At 35.4% G+C, this 19,767-nt stretch overlaps 1 protein-coding gene across 1 annotated transcript; it reads right to left on the minus strand.

The window, feature by feature from the left end:
• Positions 1 to 5,212: 5,212 nt before the first annotated feature.
• Positions 5,213 to 19,606, minus strand: LOC116169361 (ATP-binding cassette sub-family G member 1-like). The gene is made up of 8 exons (XM_031485433.1): positions 19,274 to 19,606; positions 7,653 to 7,770; positions 7,169 to 7,358; positions 6,972 to 7,117; positions 6,687 to 6,925; positions 6,510 to 6,641; positions 6,122 to 6,466; positions 5,213 to 6,076 (listed from the first exon to the last, which is right to left on the minus strand). Exons 1-8 carry the CDS (start codon positions 19,437 to 19,439, stop codon positions 5,478 to 5,480), a joined length of 1,935 nt encoding a protein of 644 aa, XP_031341293.1. The 5' UTR covers positions 19,440 to 19,606; the 3' UTR covers positions 5,213 to 5,477.
• Positions 19,607 to 19,767: the final 161 nt, after the last annotated feature.

A 19,767-nucleotide genomic window follows, 5' to 3' on the forward strand; every position in this document is an offset into this window, starting at 1 on the left:
TGTAGCTTGTTTATTATTGATAACTTTGTGTTACAATAAAAACTACTATTACACAACAATCCTCTTAAATTAATGTATTCGAAAAATGTAGGTCCGGTTAAATCCGCGCCATTGTCTATTTACACAATGACATCCATTGTATTTTACACCTACATGTGATTTTGTATTTTGAAATATTGTATACAAATACGAAAGTTATTTAACATTTTGCGTTATGCGTCGTCATTAATGGCGGTTTGGTACATCCCGTCCCCAATTAATGACGCCACAATCCATACCTCTCGAACTACGTGTCCATAAATCACATGGCAAAATTAGCTGTACGATAATTTTTGCGGTTTTCTTCATGGAATTACTTTCTTTATACATTTTTGGTGCGCCTTCGCGTTTTTAAATGTCTATTGCGGTTTTGTAATCATCTCATATAACGAGATTATTCGATTAAAAATATGTTTATATTTAACTCTGACTGACTTTATTTCCGTTTATTTTTATGATCGTTTTCCGGCTAGAGCAAATTAAAGATGTAGGTATGTGATGCATATGTTTACACAACTAAAAAGGTAATAAACGGATGACTTTTTCAGTTTTTCATTCATCTTTATGCTATACCAGTTCAAGGTTTCTTTCTACTTGCGAACCGGTACTAATTTGCAAGTTGGTGTCCTTACGAAGGATGTGCACTGTTCGAAAACTAACATGGTCGAAATGAATTCGATGTGTTCCTGTAGGATAATAAGTATTTTGATGGTTTTTAGATTCTGGTGTGTCCCCAAAAATGGAATCGTAATCCTAGTTTCATTGCCAAGAACCAGGATGTATCAACTGAAGTATCACTTCATTCCCTTCGAGCACAAATTTACCCTCAAATCTAGGACAAAACAACTGAACACTTGAGCTTCCCTTTTAATTACTACGTATTATAATATATAGCAAAATTGACTACTGAACCTCCCAAGTTCAATGGGCAAATTCAAACGCCTACATGCCGACTTTGTCCATGACCAAGGTTCCAAAGTAACAATTCACAAGAGAAAAGAAATGGACGGTACTGTATATCTCGTGAATGTTTCTGTTTGTTTTCATTCAATTAAATGTAGACGATTCCCAACAGGAATAGTTATCCGCGGACCTCAAACTTACAAAACAACATCTGTTTTTCCATTTCTCAACAACTTTGCTTGTGAGAATCAATTGAAATAAGGCCACATTATGAGTAATTATAAGAAATCACTTACGATTTGGATCCCCTTTAAAAAAACACAGGTGGTAATTAGGTACTTTTCTAATTAAGTGATTTTAACGTTGCCTCGCTACCTCATCGTCGCAAATATCAAAGAAACGCCGAAATTATGAATTCGTTCCTCAAGGATTTATTAACTATGCCAATGTTGAAACTATGCACTTTTAAAAGGGGTCTATTTTTATACTGTTTTTTGATATATTTTCATGCTCAAAGATTCCCAGATGCCAAATTTAATATCAGAATATTGATCTGAAATTTTCGTAAACCTTACACCCAGTATAATTATTCCTGTAAGACAAAAAAACCCTCCAGATCTCCAATTATTTGTACTGAAAAATAATGGCTTGTTATCTATTTACATAACCTCGGCATATTAAAATTAAGGATTTCAACAATCGTCTTAAGAAGACCCACGGTTGGGGTTGAATAAGTGTGGCTTATAGAAAATCTGAAGGTCTTTATGGTAGTTTATTAACAAACTCCCGTATTTTTGTAACAAAATGGATTCGCATGATGTAGTGGAATGTGGGACAAAGTGTACCTAGTGTATGTAAAGTCCACTAGATAACATTACTATTATTAAAACATATCTAAACAAAATTATGCCATATTGTTACTTGTTCGTGTTGTCAGTTTGACATTCCCATGTAGTTAGTCATCTGATATAGAGCCATTTTTACAAGAATAATACCTTTTTTACGGTTTAGTCCTCAAGCTGGCATTTCAGTCCTCTGAACCGTACCGAATCCTTTTAGCTTTGAATATAAAAATTCAAAGCTTTTAGTATAGAAGTTGGAAATCTTTCTTTTCTGTTCTATGGGCAATACTCTTGCTGCTTAATAAATAAAATTTGTGTATGAGATTTTATGTATTCAAACGAATGTACTATGTTTTTTTATTGTGAGAATTTAAAATTAATTGTTTTTTTATTGCGAGTATTCTAATTATAACTGATGATTAAGATATTTATGTTGTGAGTGCAATTTATTTATTTATTCAACGGAAATACAATTTTTACAAAAATACGAAACATAATTACATGCTATGGCAAAATGCGATAACAAAAATAAATATCCATTATTCGCGAGCTTATTCGTCATATTATTATAATTCGCCCTCAGACTAAAATCTCTTCAAATACATTCAGTACAGATTTGTTTTGAAAAACTCTCCTTTTAATTATTCATCCCCGGAATATTCTTCTTTGGTGTATTCGTCCTCAGAATATTTTTTCCTTACATTCGCGTTCAATTCCGTTGCAACATGAACAATGGGAAAATAGTGCAAAATATGCAGCAATATTCTTTGCCCAAAAAAACGCCCAGGACAATTTCTTGAATATTCCTCCGAAAAAGCTAGTGCCTCGCCAAAGTTCGTGTTTGGGGTAATCTTTGTCGAAATGCAGGGTCGCCGATGAGTCTGGAAACGGTCGATTATCGAGGACAATATACAAGATATCGAAAAAAAGTGTTATACGAAGGTCTTGGGGTTCTTCATTGCGTACTATAGGCAGTAATAATTTTAATTATACATGATCGATCATAAAGGCATAGCACTCCAAACTTTCCAAAAATTTTGGAATATTCGCATTCGTCCAATGTAGGTTAATTCACCCACAAGAAACTGTTCGCGACAATAATATGGAAAATTGATCCAGTTAAAAATTCACGTCTTACAAAAACTCACTTTCATAAAATATTCGTGCTAGGAAGATTTTCCTTGTATGCTCGCATTAAATTCGATTATAAATCGGAAGCATTAACACTTCGCCTAAAACTTTTCCTCGTGTTATTCGCTCCGAAAAAAGCTCAGATACATCGCTCATTTTTGCTCTTAAGAATACGCCTCTGCAATATTTTCCCTAAAAGAGCTCGCCGCAGATAAAAATTGTTATTCGCTCCGAAAAAAGCTCAGATACATCGCTCATTTTTGCTCTTAAGAATACGCCTCTGCAATATTTTCCCTAAAAGAGCTCGCCGCAGATAAAAATTCGCTCCTTGCAGAAACTTTCAATAAACCTTCGTTCTCGCATTAGCGGAATTTTCCAAAAAAAACTCGTCTCTAGATACATTCGCCTATCAATTTGGAATATTCGCCTGTCGAGTTGCATCTGAATGATTCACCCTCACCCTCTGCAAATTTGTCCCCGAAACGTTCGTCTACAACTACTTTTAGTGTGTGTGTCTATTCTCCTCAATAAATTTGCTCACAAGAATTCGATCCAAACCCTAAGAAACTACTTTATACTACTTTATATTTTTGAGGCTACTGATTCAGAATCTGAAATGAAGTTTATCAAAAAACAAAATGGCGTAGAGTTAAATCGTATTTATAGCGGAAAACTCTCGATTAATTCATTATGTTTTGAAAAGAAAATTGGTTTCTTGATATTATCAAGCTTTCAGACAAAGAATCTGAAATATTATTATGAAGCTAATATTAGATCCTGATTACCTATAATAAAACACTGAAGTTAATAATTAATCATCAGTGAATTTAGGTAGGTAGTACATTTTCCTTAAAATTGCGAGATAAATTGAAATCCCTAATAGTGTACAGGGTGTCTTATTTAAATGGATGCAATTTGGGTGTGCCATGCCTTTATGGCTAACCTTCTATAATTAAAATTATTACTGTCTATACATTCCACCCGAAAACTCGTAGTCTCACAAGACAATGCAGGTTAATTCTGTTTTCTGGGATTCACAAGGTGTGATCTCCACCGACTACCTGGAGGAGAGCAAAACGGTCACACAATTGAAGAAAAAACGGCCCCATTTGGCGAAGACTACCATGACAACGCACCGGGTCACACCTCCGCCGTCGCAACGGCCAAATTGGGCTAAGAACTGCTAATCCATCCACCGTATTTGCCCCGTGTCCGTGGTTTTGTTTCCAAATTTTAAAAAGTCACTCGCCGGGCAGAAATTTGATCGCCGCCACGGGGGCCTACTTTGCAGACTTCGAGAAAACGTATTTTTCAGGCGGGTTAAAGAAGGACCTAAAAAGACATGTTGAAAAATAAATCGCCACTTTTCCAAATTTTTCGTTTTTCTTTTGTAGGCTAAGTACTTATCGAACCGCCCTCGTAACTACCATGCAGGGTTTGTTGTCAATAAGAAAATTCGATGCCTCATTTTTCATATGCTGTAGTAAATCATGATCATAGTTTTGACCCGGATTATTATTTATTGATTAACGTGCTTAGTAGCGTGCGATTTTGTGTTTAATTAATTTAATTCTTTGAAGTCATTTTTAAGTGACACGAAGATCATAAGGGGCATGCTGAAAATTGGGGAATATCATTTGGATTTTGTTACGCGATTTTACAAGAAAGATTGAAAAAATCCTTTCAAGGAATGGAAAAATTGATAATTCCCGAGATTGGGACAGATGATAACCATTACCTAAACCTTGTACGCGCCCGCCATATTCTCTAAATCTAAAAGATATCGCCTGAGGTTCATTCTTTATTCTCCTAAGGGGGAATATTGGCCTGAAAATTTGTCTCCTAAATCTTCGTAGACCAGAAAATTGAATTTCCCCGCTTGACAATTTCCTGGTTAATGTACTAACTTTGCCTCAAGAATAAAAAGTTGTTCAATTTGTGTAAATTTCTTGCGTGAATGGTGTACGGTGAGCAACTAAACGTGCACGTGTGCTTATTATAAGGAACGCAAAATTCCTCAGTAGATCATTAAATTCCTAAAGAAGATTATATGTTTCATTGCTCTTCTTTTTGAAAGCTAACATCCATTTGCATTATATTTTCTTTAGGATACATTCATCAAACTTACTGAAGACCTGGTGTATGAAAAATGCACAGCTGTTTTCTGTTTTTTTTTTCTAGGTAGCTTTCTATAAGATCCAAAGAACTATAGATCAGCATGATCACTTTCTTCAATTTTTGAACCTATGGTAAAGCGAGATTCTAAATGCTCACCCAAGACGGTTTAGGAACCAAAACAAGGTCATCTGGGAATTTATTAGGCAGCTTACTTTACACTCGAACTGTGCAGGTCACAGCATGATCTTTTCAAAAAGATCTCTCAGTACCAACACAATAACTTTAATAAGTACCTTAACAATATAAAAATAAAATTTATAAATAAAATTTGGCTAAACAATTATATACAATATCACCTTTGGAATGTACCTACACATTTTTGATTTTTTGTGTTTGGCCACAGTTGAACACATACAGTTATTACCTACTTAAGCAGTCAGATGATTATTTCCGCCTCACCCTGAGTAATAAAACGAAATAAGTTACGATGCGAAAAATCAATTGCAGGCCGATGAGGAAGAAAACACAATGCGAATAGACCGCATTTTCCATATCCATCTGTTCGAGGAACTGCTGCGGGTACCTCACGTGGCAATAGTCGGCCTCGCATGGTAATTTCTCACGTTCGTATCCCAATATGGCCAACATCAATCCCTCAAATCCGTACTTGAGGTAGGATATATGGAAGATCCACTGCACGTACGGATGGGCGTCGTGAAACTGCACAAAGAATCCCGAGAAGATCGTGAAAGGTAAAAAGCAAATCGGGCCGATAATAATCGCGGTCTTCATCTCCCAACTCGATCCGACTAGCATTCCGAAACTTTGCGCCACGAGCGATATCAGTATGCATATGATCAGAAAGTACATTATTCTAAATCCTTCTCTAGGCTGCGACGTCATGTAGAAGGTGACCAGGGCGTAGCTTAAAGTTGCGATCATCTGAATCGGTAGGTCGGATATCATATTTGAAAAATAGTAGGACCCTATGGAGTACCAACTGTTGAAGTGTTCCTTGTTGATGAGTGCCACTTCTGTTGGAACTAAGCTAACGTTACACCAGCAGATAGCAAATAAGAGAGACTTACATGTGAGTGTGACGCAGTTAAATGACGTCATCATCAGGAACATAATGCTGAAGAACATAAAGTTGGCATTGTTGTGCAAATCTTTGGCGTCGATTCCGATGCCGTAGTATAAAATGCCTATAAATAATGCCGTGGCAAAGTGGGTTAAGATGCGGGAGTAAGTAAGGGTTCGGTCCCTTTTAAGTACTAAAAAGGAACGTTTTAGTAGGACTGCGACTTGGTTTGGGAAGGATGTGGGATATTTGGGCGAATGGCACGAGGAGCTTCCTCTTCTTGGGGTTGAATGACTAAATCTAAAGGGCGGCGCTTTGACTGGTGTTATGAGTCCACGGTCCATCATTGTACCTGCACTGAGGGAATTAGGGCAGGTTTAATGGTGGTCTTTTACCTATGTGGTTCATGGAGTGAACTTGTAAAGTGCTTCGGTGTATTTTCTTCCAATCGTCGCGCCTGCCGTTTGCGGATTTCACAACGAGCTCGTTAGTGAAACTGCCGTGTTCTCCGTTCGCAACCTCCAATACTGTAAAATGCGAATGATGAATGGAGTTTGCCATCGGATACCTACAGTAGTCTGCGGGGTTGTGGTATGGTGGGCACCTCAGGCCTATGTCGGCTAAGTACGGTAACATTCCCTTGATCGAACCTTGGTATATGCAACAGCCCTCAGCGAGAGCGTATAAATGGTCAAATAGTTCGAAGAGCAATGCGCTTGGTTGGTGTATCGTGCAGATCACGGTTCTTCCTTCTGCCGACAATTCCTTCAGAAGCATAATGCATTGCTTTGACGTAGAGCTATCGAGCCCACTGTAAAACTGGTATCAGCACGACTGATGCTGAGTTAAAGGCTCACCTGGTAGGTTCGTCCAGAATTAGGACCTGGGGGTTGCGTAGTAACTCTAATGCTATAGACAGTCTTTTTCTTTGCCCTCCTGATAATGAACCAGTACGCGTGTCACAGCACACATCTAAACCTATAGCCTCAAGTGTCTCTTGGATCTGCAATAAAATGGTACGTTATCATTTCCAATTAAAGAATGAGGGGCATACTTTTAATTTCTTTTCTTCCCTACTGACAGTGTCCGGTAATTTTAAACGGGCTGCAATCATCATGACTTCTTTGACTGTTAGCAGGGGTTGAAGGCAATCGTCTTGCATAATGTAGCACATTATTTTCTTAAAAGACGATTCGACACGCGGCTCGTCGTTTACAAGCAGCTCCCCTTCAACGTTTCCAATACTGAAAAAGCGTAAATTTCTGAATTTTTTCATACAATTGGTGGCAAAACCAGTTTATCCAGTTAAATGTTTGGAAACAACGAAAGTGTTTACACAGAGGATAGTACCACTCGTTACCAACACCTGTATCGGTGACTCAACCTGCAGGTACACGCGCACTCGTCGGTACACTTGCACCGAAAGTACCTTCCAGTGCACGGAAACGCGGTAAAAAGCCAACGAACGACCTCGTTATCGTTTTTTGTCACAAAATTTGTGCTCTACTCATCCTGCCTTGATTGAAAAAAATACTTACGTGTAGCCCGCCAAAATATTCATTAACGTCGTCTTTCCGCAGCCCGAAGGGCCCATTATCGCTGTTAGATTGCCGGCATCGAATGTTCCGCTTATGTTCCTTAAAATCGTTTTGCGTCCTGGAAAATGAACAAAATTTTCTATGTAATGAAGATAAGTTATAAGTAGTTTATTGGCATCGGTATCGTTTTATTGCAGAAAAACACGACGTGTTTAATTACGTTTCAGAATTTTTAACGGCACCATTACGTGTTTGCATAGATTATGTGGTGCTTATGAGAAAATTAAGTCACGTTGGGAGAGATAAACTGCAACAAATAGAATTCGCACGAGCGAGTAATTTGATATGTTTGACAAAGTACTGATCGGGAAACCGAGGTGAAAACTTCTAAAAAATCAACCTTTCCTAATTATACGTACTACTTCTTCCGTTGAAATACCTTTGAGAAGATAAAATGTGGAAACGTGTAAAATTTTATTCGAGCTTATTCTTAATTCTGCACAAAAAATCCTGGGGGGGGGGGTTCCTGCTGAACTTGTGAATTTATAGAAAATATTATGTGCATTTATAATTTTCGATTGTCGATCGCATAAACGTTTGCCATTTTCTCGATATTTCAATTTCGATCGGCAGGTAAATCCTTCCATAATTTGAACAGGCCCTTGAAAAAACCGATTGACCACATCCACGTTGATAAATGATAAAATTTGAGATTGGACGTCACATCGGAAATAACTACCAGGTAAAGTCTTCGACCTTGGGGACCAAAATTAAAAAACCTTGCTGCTCCTTTCAATTCCTCCGACGCCTCGCTCTAAGATGGAAATACAAAACAATTTAACGTCAGTAATTATTGCTTTCTTAACGATCTTTTAATTCTACAAGATAACGCACTGTCCCCAGTTATTATAAAGTGACTTTTAATTTGGTTTTCTTATTCATTAGATGCCCACAACGTTTTTTTGGTAGTGACTTATGTTTTAAAACAAAAACGTATATATATATAACTTCCGTATATTATATAATCTTGGTCAATTTGTACTTCCGTTACATTTTTTCTCGTTTTGTTGAGCAATGAACTGATTAAAAATTACGATTTGAACATTAAGATTTGTGGATAAAAAATACAATCGCGAGCAAATTGTTCGTATAGGATAAATTGTTTCAAAAAATCCTTTTTTGTATAAATTGCAGGCAAGGACAAGGATCAGATTATTACAATTACTATGTAATTTCGTGGTTACAATGCAACTTGGGAATTGTTTCATTACATGCAAAATTTAACTTTACTTTTTTTCTTTCCCGAAATTAAATAAATTATGCTTGACCTAACTTCATTATCTGGTTATGTTATTATGTAAGCAACTTTTCAGGTGAAGCTACCAACCTATTTGGTCGATTTCAGATTTATGCTGGTTTGTGATTCTACTTCCATTAAACGTCAATATTACCGAAGATCCGGATTTCCAATTTTAGGTTACAAAAAACGAAATTTTACACCTGCATTTGGAGTGTTATTGTGTGTATTGAGAGAAAGCACTGGACACTTAACATACCTTATCAGTCAAATTAGAAATGACTCAGTTTCCGACTGAAAGACGACTTGTCTCGGATCTCAGATGGATCGGAAAACGATTTTTCGATGCAAAAGATTACGCGCTGAAGAGTCTGGAACCGCGAGTAAAATTACAAGAGCTAAGCTTAAAAATTGATTCAAGAATGAGTGATCGAAGATATATCGGAAAACAATTTTTATTGTAAGATTATGCCCTGAAAAGTCTCTAATAACCAACCAAAATTACGGTCGCACAATTGCATTAAAGGAACTGATCCAAAAAACAGCAAAGTCTCTTGCCTATCCTCTACAATCGATCGAAAGAAACTTATTTATGATACAGATATTGAAAGATCAATTTTATGAGACATTATGTCTTCAAGCGTCTGTAACATCAGTAAGTAAAATTACGATCCTACCATTACATCCAAAGATACAGCCGAAAAACTCATTTAAAAAAAAGAGCAAAGGCTGTAATAAGCATTGCATCTAAAACGGCTTCTGGAAGTTATCGGAAAAAGAGTTTTTCTGAAAGATTCGGCTCTGAAGAGTCTTTAAACAGCAAGTAAAAGTATGATCGTACGATTACATCAATAGATACAATTGAAAAACTGGCGAAAAAAACAATTTTTTTTGTAAGATTTTGTAAGATATCTCAACAGTCACAAAGCTTGGGTTTCTTTTTTATTTTTTTCTCAGAAAAATCTACACTTAGAACGATGGAACTCATTATTCACCTTCTGATTGCAAAAAAATTCGGTTCAATATTTTCCTAAAGAAAAGTAAGCGTTCGATATGACCTGGTTACATGTTGTTTTGCTACCAAAGATGAAATTTCTCCGTTTTTCCCTTTCATGCTCCATACACTTTTAAAATACAGACCAAAATAACGTGCTATTTATGCACAATCTTTCGCCATAAAAAACTATTGCGCTATACATAACAAATTACTGCTAGAATGAAAAACCCGCTTAATGCTGGAACCCTCATCCCCCCAACCAAATCCGAAGTACATTATTTTGTTGAAAGTAAATTTGGAGCTACTCGCAGATAAAGAGAGTATTCATATCGTGACCACGACGAAGCATTAGATGTCTTCAAGTCTTCAATTTTAATTCAATAACTACTCCCGGAGCTGGTACTGGAGAGTTTGAAACACTATCCGTGGCCGCGCCGGCAATCTGACCTCCCATGAAGTGGGGAAACCTGGAAGCTCTATGGAAAAAGGCAAAAACTAGGATACCACAACGTCGTATACCTATTGTCATAGTGTTTCGAGATTTATCAAGTCAGACGTAGGTTTGTGTAAGATAACGATAAATATGTTTTGTTCCACAAAACTCGAATCAACGGTCAAGTATTTTAGCAAAGATGTATATTGCACATTCAATCAGTTAATCGGAGTATTGAAAAAGATTGTCCAATATCCTAATTCTAATAATAACCTTCACGCTGGCAAAGACCTAAACGTCTCTCATAATAATGATGGCCATGGCTAAGAAATTTCAAGTGCAGTTACGTGAAGAAGATCCCTTTTACTTTCAGTAATAACAAATTCCGGTTTCTGTAAAAAATCAGAATCACTTGTCAGCTCGAAGGTCGACAGGTAGACTTCGAGTGGTTCTAATCTAAACGGTGCCTGTTTTCTGAGACGACCATCAACGTGTGTAAAGTAGAGCCATAATTTGTGTAGGTACCATTTGTATACATTCATTCAATTAAAATTAATTTTGATCAATTCAGTTATCCTTTCATCATACATGGTATCGGCGAATTGCTCACAATAGAAATGCAAATTTGAGTAGCTTAATATTTAAGAAAATTGTAACGCCTTTAACGCATGCAATTATTTTAAATCGTTTACAAGGCCGATTATAAATATAAGTTTGAATTGTGACAATGAACTGCAATAGATCAGGCAGCTAATTTGTTGGGATGGCATATGGCTCATAGTTTTTACATACCATACATTTTTATCAGACAGCTAAACTCCTAATTTTGGTGGAAATTCTAACCCAAACGTTTATACAAAGTCGATCGACAAGAAGTGTGATTTGGCAAAGAAAACCCAAAATAGGTTGCTCTTGACCTGAAGTTGTTTATATTTCCATTATAATATAGTGCGAGCATGTGCAACGATCATTAAAAATTGTGTAAGATTCGGGTGTATGCGTCAGTGGATCAACTAATTTAAGAATTGCCGACCACCACGTGTCACACGTTCCAAATTCTTAGCCATCGAAGATGTGTGTTACTATTACTATAGGTACTGCAAAGTCGAATAATATCGCTTTATATTTCGAAATTTCGGGAGGCAGTTTTTTTAAATCATATATTTACCCCCAATTTTAGAAAAAAAGCATGAGATTTCTTATGTCAAACTCGTGGGAAATTCAAATTTTATGCCGTCCATTTTCCTACTGTGCAATAATTAATCGTTCTTAATTATATACAGTATTACCAATGGCTTTGTGTTAAAGTGTTACTCAACATTTCTGGTTGAGTTGATGCAATTTGATCTCTCACTTTTCAAGCTTAGTTGATTTAAGTTTCACTGTCCTACTGTCCAGCATTTCTACAACCCCTCTGATAGTACTTTTACTCGAGTTACATTATAATCACACACCCACCATCAGATTATAATGTAACTCATACGATCCTTCATACAGATGTACCGATTTTCATTCAGCATTTAAATGGCGGCAGAGCTGGGCAGTATTCGATTTTGTAAATACTTTTTAGTATTCAAATACTTTGTAATTAAATACTTTTATGGAAGCAGTATTTGTATTTGTAACTCAAATACTTTCACAAATATTTAGTATTCGAATCCTTCGCAAAGTATTTGGATACTTTGAGAACCTTCCTTTTTTACCAAAAATCGACTACTCCAAAATTTCTCGGGAAAACACTTTTTCTTATTAATTGTGGTGCGTAGAATCCAAAACAATTCGTACTTTTGCGATTAGACTTCTCAATCAAAAGTTATAGAATAGAAACCAATTTCGAAAGAAAATTCAAAGGGCTGTAACTTTTGAACTTTAGCCCAATCTTGGAACTGTTTGAAATTATGGATTCTACAGGCCACATTCTATAAGCAAATTTTTTTTCCGGGTCGATCTGAGACAATTTTTTTCGCGGGCTTAAAAAAAAAGCAGTGTATAACCTACCTTTTTTACCAAAAATCGACTACACCAAAATTTCTCGGGAAAACACGTTTTCTTATTAATTTTGGTGCGTAGAATCCAAAACAATTCGTACGTTTTCGATTAGACCTCTCAATAAAAAGTTATGGACAAAAAACAAATTTCGAAAGAAAATTCAAAGGGCTGTAACTTTTGAACTAGTAGCCCAATCTTGGAACTGTTTGAAATTATGGATTCTACAGGCCACATTCTATAAGAAAATTTTTTTTCCAGGTCGATCTGAGACGATTTTTTCTTCGGGGCTCAAAAAAAGGCAGTGAATAACCTTCCTTTTTTACCAAAAATCGACTGCACCAAAATTTCTCGGGAAAACACTTTTTCTTATTAATTTTGGTGCGTAGAATCCAAAACAATTCGTACTTTTTCGATTAGATTTCTCAATCAAAAGTTATGGACGAGAAACCAATTTCGAAAGAAATTTCAAAGGGCTGTAACTTTTGAACTAGTAGCCCAATATTGGAACTGTTTGAAATTATGGATTCTACAGGCCACATTCTATAAGAAAATTTTTTTTCCGGGTCGATCTGAGACAATTTTTTTTTCGAGCCTCAAAAAAAGGCATGTATAACCTTCCTTTTTTACCAAAAATCGACTGCACCAAAATTTCTCGGGAAAACACTTTTTCTTATTAATTTTGGTGCGTAGAATCCAAAACAATTCGTACTTTTTCGATTAGACCTCTCAATAAAAAGTTATGGACAAAAAACAAATTTCGAAAAAAAAATTCAAAGGGCTGTAACTTTTGAACTAGTAGCCCAATCTTGGAACTGTTTGAAATTATGGATTCTACAGGCCACATTCTATAAGAAACTTTTTTTGCCGGGTCGATCTGAGATAATTTTTTTTGAGGGCCTCAGAAAAAGGCAGTGTACAACTTTCCTTTTTTACCAAAAATCGACTGCACCAAAACTTCTCGGGAAAACACTTTTTCTTATTAATTTTGGTGCGTAGAATCCAAATCACTTCGTACTTTTTCGATCAGACTTCTCAATCAAAAGGTATAGACTAGAACCCAATTTCGAAAGAAAATTCAAAGGGCTGTAACTTTTGAACTAGTAGCCCAATATTGGAACTGTTTGAAATTATGGATTCTACAGGCCACATTCTATAAGAAAATTTTTTTCCGGGTCGATCTGAGACAATTTTTTTTTCGGGCTTCAAAAAAAGGCAGTGTAACACCTTTCTTTTTTACCAAAAATCGACTACACCAAATTTTCTCGGGAAAACACTTTTTCTTATTAATTTTGGTGGGTAGAATCCAAAACAGTTCGTACGTTTTCGATTAGACCTCTCAATAAAAAGTTATGGACAAAAAACAAACTTCGAAAAAAAATTCAAAGGGCTGTAACTTTTGAACTAGTAGCAATCTTGGAACTGTTTGAAATTATGGATTCTACAGGCCACATTCTATAAGAAAATTTTTTTTCCAGGTCGATCTGAGACAATTTTTTTTTCGGGCTTCAAAAAAAGGCAGTGTAACACCTTTCTTTTTTACCAAAAATCGACTACACCAAATTTTCTCGGGAAACACTTTTTCTTATTAATTTTGGTGGTAGAATCCAAAACAGTTCGTACGTTTTCGATTAGACCTCTCAATAAAAAGTTATGGACAAAAAACAATTTCGAAAGAAAATTCAAGGGCTGTAACTTTTGAACTAGTAGCCCAATCTTGGAACTGTTTGAAATTATGGATTCTACAGGCCACATTCTATAAGAAAATTTTTTTTCCAGGTCGATCTGAGACAATTTTTTTGTCGGGCCTCCAAAAAAGGCAGTGTATAACCTTCCTTTTTTACCAAAAATCGACTACACCAAAATTTCTCGGGAAAACACTTTTTCTTATTAATTTTGGTGCGTAGAATCCAAATCACTTCGTACTTTTTCGATCAGACTTCTCAATTAAAAGGTATAGACGAGAAACCAATTTCGAAAGAAATTTCAAAGGGCTGTAACTTTTGAACTAGTAGCCCAATATTGGAACTGTTTGAAATTATGGATTCTACAGGCCACATTCTATAAGAAAATTTTTTTTCCGGGTCGATCTGATACAACTTCTTTTGCGGGCCTCAAAAAAAGGCAGTGTATAACCTTCCTTTTTTACCAAAAATCGACTACACCAAAATTTCTCGGGAAAACACGTTTTCTTATTAATTTTGGTGCGTAGAATCCAAAACAATTCGTACGTTTTCGATTAGCCTCTCAATAAAAAGTTATGGACAAAAAACAAATTTCGAAAAAAAATTCAAAGGGCTGTAACTTTTGATCTAGTAGCCGAATCATCAAACTGTTTGAAATTATGAACTCTCGATCGATCTCGATCTCAGACAATTTTTTTTCCGGCCTCAAAAAAAGGCAGTACTTTTAAGTTATTCAAATGTTTAAGAACAATTTAGAAATGTTTAGGGAAAGTTTCCATTGTCATAAAAATCCGATACATCTGAATACCGAACTCGATAGTCTACGTAACTTGAAGGCAATAGGGACCTTTCTTATATCCTTAAGTCCATGTGTACCAATTTTCAAAGCGATCGCACGTTTCTAAACAAACTATCATGCACACCGACAAACGGATGGTCAAAAATGGATCTGTTCCAAAATCGCTAGGATTAATTTCAGAAAGGCGTACGTATCTTGTGCACGACGTACCATCGCTTTGAAAACTGGTACACGTATTCTTAAGGATATAACTGGTATAAGAAAGGTCCTGGTAGGTACCTCCTATATAATAATAATAATACTACTACTATAACTTGATTTTTTAAGTAGTATTAAGCCTTTTATCTAGTATACTATTTTAAATTTTTAATGTATTTGAGTGACACAAGTATTCGAATACTTTTGAAAGTATTCGAATACATTCTAAAGTATTTAAATACTTATTTTTTTAAGTATTTGCATACTTTTCAATGTATCTGTATCTAGTATTCCCTTGTGCTGGACGTAAACGTATTTAGTATTCAAATACCTTTGATTTGTAAGTAAGTAATCCATTTTTTGACATGTGCATTCATTTTACATTTAAAATTTAAAATGTGCAATTTCATTTTATAGCAAGAATCCTACGCTAAAATTTCAGAAGCATTGGTGGAAATTAACGAATGTAGATCTGGGCATGCGCAATAATTGTTTTACGTGTTTTTACTTTGCGCATGTACAATTTATTTTTTGATATGCATCTAATCCATTCCTTCTTTCTTTTAAAATTTCAGAAAAATCCATCCATAAATAAGAAGCTAGCACTGCGCTTGCATACGTCGTTTCAATTCGGTTTTATTTATTTATTTTTATTTACTTTAAAAAAAATTCTTTTTTGCTGCAAGCCTCGAAACCATAACGAACCAAATAGCGAAAAAGTCCAACAATTCCAGTAGCGCCAGGGACTGGCAGACGGACGGACAAAATGACCACACTAGCGCATGCTTTTTATTTCTGTGGAAATGCGCTAAAATGTATACCGTACAATGTAGTATGACCTCAAGTGTGACGTACAGACAAAGAGTGCGATTACCAAAAAGAATTCCTGATTACGCCTTCCGGTTTGGTCGAAAAAGTAATCGAATTGCAGCTTCTAAATACCATTTTAAAACAGTGCTCGAGATTAGAGTGACCCATTTCTTTTGTAATTACTCGAGATTTTTTATTTCTCATCCCTTTAATTTAGGACAACACCATACAGATTTGTAATGAGAATTTTGTCCCAATTGATGATGAAAGGAGGTAGATAATTTTGCAATATCCATTTTGGGAGACTTTTTGAAATTCAAGACAACGAAGTCGATACAGGCTCAAGAGAAAAGAATAGCTTGTAAGCCTTTAATGCTGGGTATTATAGGGAAATGTATGTACCAAACGACGATTTGCATGTAGATTTCGGAAATGCAATAAAATATAGGGTGTTCTATTTAAAATTAGAAAGTGGCTATACACATAATATTTTCTTTTGATAGATCATTAAAAACTATGTTTGTGTCCAAAATCTTCAGATTTAAATTATCAATGAGAGCCTGAATACTTTTAGGTACCTATAACGGCCTGAAACAGCCTGTAAACTACCAAATATGTATAGCACTACCCAAATTTGAACGTGAACAGACAGGGTGTCAAATTTTAGCGAGAAAAATCTTCAAAATTTTTCTTCACACAACTGAGTATTGGTTTTGTAAACTCGCATATAAATATTGTGAAAAATAAGTGTTAAGAAACTTATTTAAACGGGAAAAAATCCTTGTTTATCTTGTAGAACTTCATTAGCAAATTAAATTCCGCTTTTCTAGACGATAGGAATTCACAAATACAAAATGTTGATATAAGTAAGCAAATCTAATCATTAAATAAATGAACAAACGCAAATAGTCTTAAATTGATAACTGATAAATATGTATGAGAAATGTGCAGGCTCAATGAAATGCTTTGATATACGTCCGCATCCGTTTAGCTTTTTCTAAAAATAGCCTGAAAGCAAATTGTAAACTTAAAATTGCCTGTGGTTTGTTACTTTCGCCCCATTGTAGATTCAGACGAAAAATAGAATGCCAATATCCAATGGTTTTATCCATCTGTTCCTCATCTAATTCGAGAATGAAAAGAGACCAAATCGATTTATATCGAGTTCAAGCATCAATGCTATTGAATATGAGCCGGATTAAAAGTCTGGTTTCCGAATGCGAGCTGAGTGTCAAAAAATTCCCCCATTAAAAATTCTATGCGATTCTTCTCCATCTTTTAATAATTTTTCTGTTATAAATTTCTACCTTTTAATGATGACAAAGATTAGTATCTTGCACTTCTGCTCACATAGAAACTAGCGGTTTTTCATTTCATAGGTTTAATGACTTACAGTGGAGCAAAGAACAAAATTGTCAAATAGACATCTCATCTAATTTTTGAGAAACAATGGTAAAATACAGATATCATCAAATTCTGCCAAAAATATGCCACTGGAGCGAATGCTTTATATACGTGAATGTTTTGGAAAAATTACCCTTTTGTCCATCCGTCCGTCTGGCGCGTGTGTTTAATGATGTATGAAAGTAAACATTTCTCTTCTCCAGGTTCTTCCGGATTTTATTGACGAATTAATTATTATAATGGGATTGTTCAAATTGATTTATTGTCAAAATCAATTTTTTTAAATCATTTTTGAACACAAAAATGATACTAAGAAATTAACCAATTAAAACGAAAAACATCAAAAGTTAAAATTCGCAGATTTTGGTATGGCAAGGACCGTTGTGTGTTCGTTTGACGAATGAGCTAAATAAGGGCATCACATTAACGGTGGGATACTTGTGATAACTGATAAGATTTGTCATTGAATGGCACTTTATAACAGAAGTCCAAGACGGCAAAAATGTACAAAAAAATGTAAATCTAAAGGTTGTTGGCTATTATAGCACCTCCGGCATATTTTCGTTTCTTACGATCGGCGAACCTTTTGCGATTAATAGAACAGATTTTAAAGGAATTTATATGGACAGTTTCTAAACGCCCTTTCGTGGGGATTTAACCCTTTAGGCGTATCTGATCTGTTTGTTCGTCTGCGAGGTATTTTTATATTATAGACACTATAGGGTGTAATGCAAGTCGAGGGTAAAGTACACAACAAAATCCAAAGGTAGAAGAGACCAAAACGAATGAAAGTAACGAATACATACCTATACATTTATGAGCAATGATTTTCATGGAAGTAACGAATCTAATATCATATGTTGCCTCTATACAGGGTAAGCATTTGTCTCTAACCTGGATATATCTTCAAAACAAGATTTTTTTACCCATTGTACCCATTGGAGGGCTTGGACTTTTCATCGAAGATAATGTCGAAGTCAGTGAAAATTTCATCCTACAGGAGACCAGTTGTCGGGTTTTGCAAACTCGATCCCTATGAAGTCACACCGGAGGATGTGAGGGAGAAAGAATATTATCGAGAGTAAAACATTTTTCAATAAGTTGTGGTAGATTTTTTAGTCTGTCAGTTTTTTTAAAGATAGTTTTTTAGCACGTAAGGCTTTTACAATGGGCAAGCTGAATTAATGTTTGCTCAACATCAATAAAGGTAACAGTATTGTACACGAATCAATGAAAACTGCATTCCGATGAGTTTAAAAGGGCAATTGATCATTGATCTTCAAATTGAAAGTCAATGAAATTATCTGTCTGAGACTTACAATAGATAAATATCAGCCAATTGGACAAATTTGGTGATTGACATTGAAATTCGTAACGCACAGTCACCAACACGCGTTTCCTTAGTACTCTCGTGGACTAATTACCAGGAAATATGTACTTTTTAAAGGATACCGTAAACACAAATTTTTTGTGGTCATGGTGCAACATACATAGTCAATGGACTTTATTTAATTTTTTTAACGTTGGCGCAGGAAATTCTTTGCTAATTCAATTTTCCTAAATTCGGGTCCATTATTTAAAACAAACTTTTTCGCGAGTTTAAGTAGCGTTAAATCTGATTTTAAGCGTTTCGACATGAAGCTCAAGGGTAAATAAATTTTTTTCAATTTTTCAGCTCTACATCGATACCAAACGAATTTTGGTCGAATAACCTTTGAAATCTAAGAGACAAAAACTGAAGAGTTTAATAAGGACATCGATCTCCTAAATTATCTTCTTAAGCACCTGTGTCGCACCCACTTAAACCATCCCGAGTACTTTGCGTAATTGCCAATATTTTCAAAAGCCCAAAAAGCTGCTGGTGACTCAAAGGTGAAACACGTGTTAAGATGACAAAGAGCTTGTGTGTACTATCGAGGTCGAACAGCTGAGTTTTGTTTACGTCTTTGTGTTCAGTTAAATAACCGAGCACTTCTTTACACAAGAACAAATGGTTTTAAAAAAAAACTTACGCTTTCGAAATATTCCCTCTCGTACACTGTAACTTAAATTTTCAAATCCTACATTACATTCATGTCGCCTGTTTCTAACAGGTATATCATTTTCAGGTATTCGCAATAATTCCACTTTGAGTGAATCGGGCCGAGTTTTTGGCACACTAACTAAATTATCGTCCATCGCGGTTTAATTTAAAAATTAAAAAAATACATGAGACGCGCTTCGATTGTACCTCTCGAAGTAGTGAGGTATAGTTTGTTACAACTGTAGCGTATACACTCGCTCGAGAACTCACTATCGTTAAGATAAATTTTTTTGTTACTCCCCTCTCTGTTATTATTACTACTACAATAATTAATTGACATCTTTTAAAGTTTTGTTTGGGGAGAAAAAATTACAGAGGAGAGAGTTTATTACATCTACATTGTAATTGGGTAAGTAAATAATTTATGCGCACTTTCACGTGTGATATCATAGCGCAGCGGATTTGAATTTTGATTTACTCTGC

Source organism: Photinus pyralis, unplaced genomic scaffold, assembly GCF_008802855.1.
Source record: "Photinus pyralis isolate 1611_PpyrPB1 unplaced genomic scaffold, Ppyr1.3 Ppyr1.4_LG4, whole genome shotgun sequence".
Taxonomy (NCBI): Eukaryota; Metazoa; Arthropoda; class Insecta; order Coleoptera; family Lampyridae; genus Photinus; species Photinus pyralis.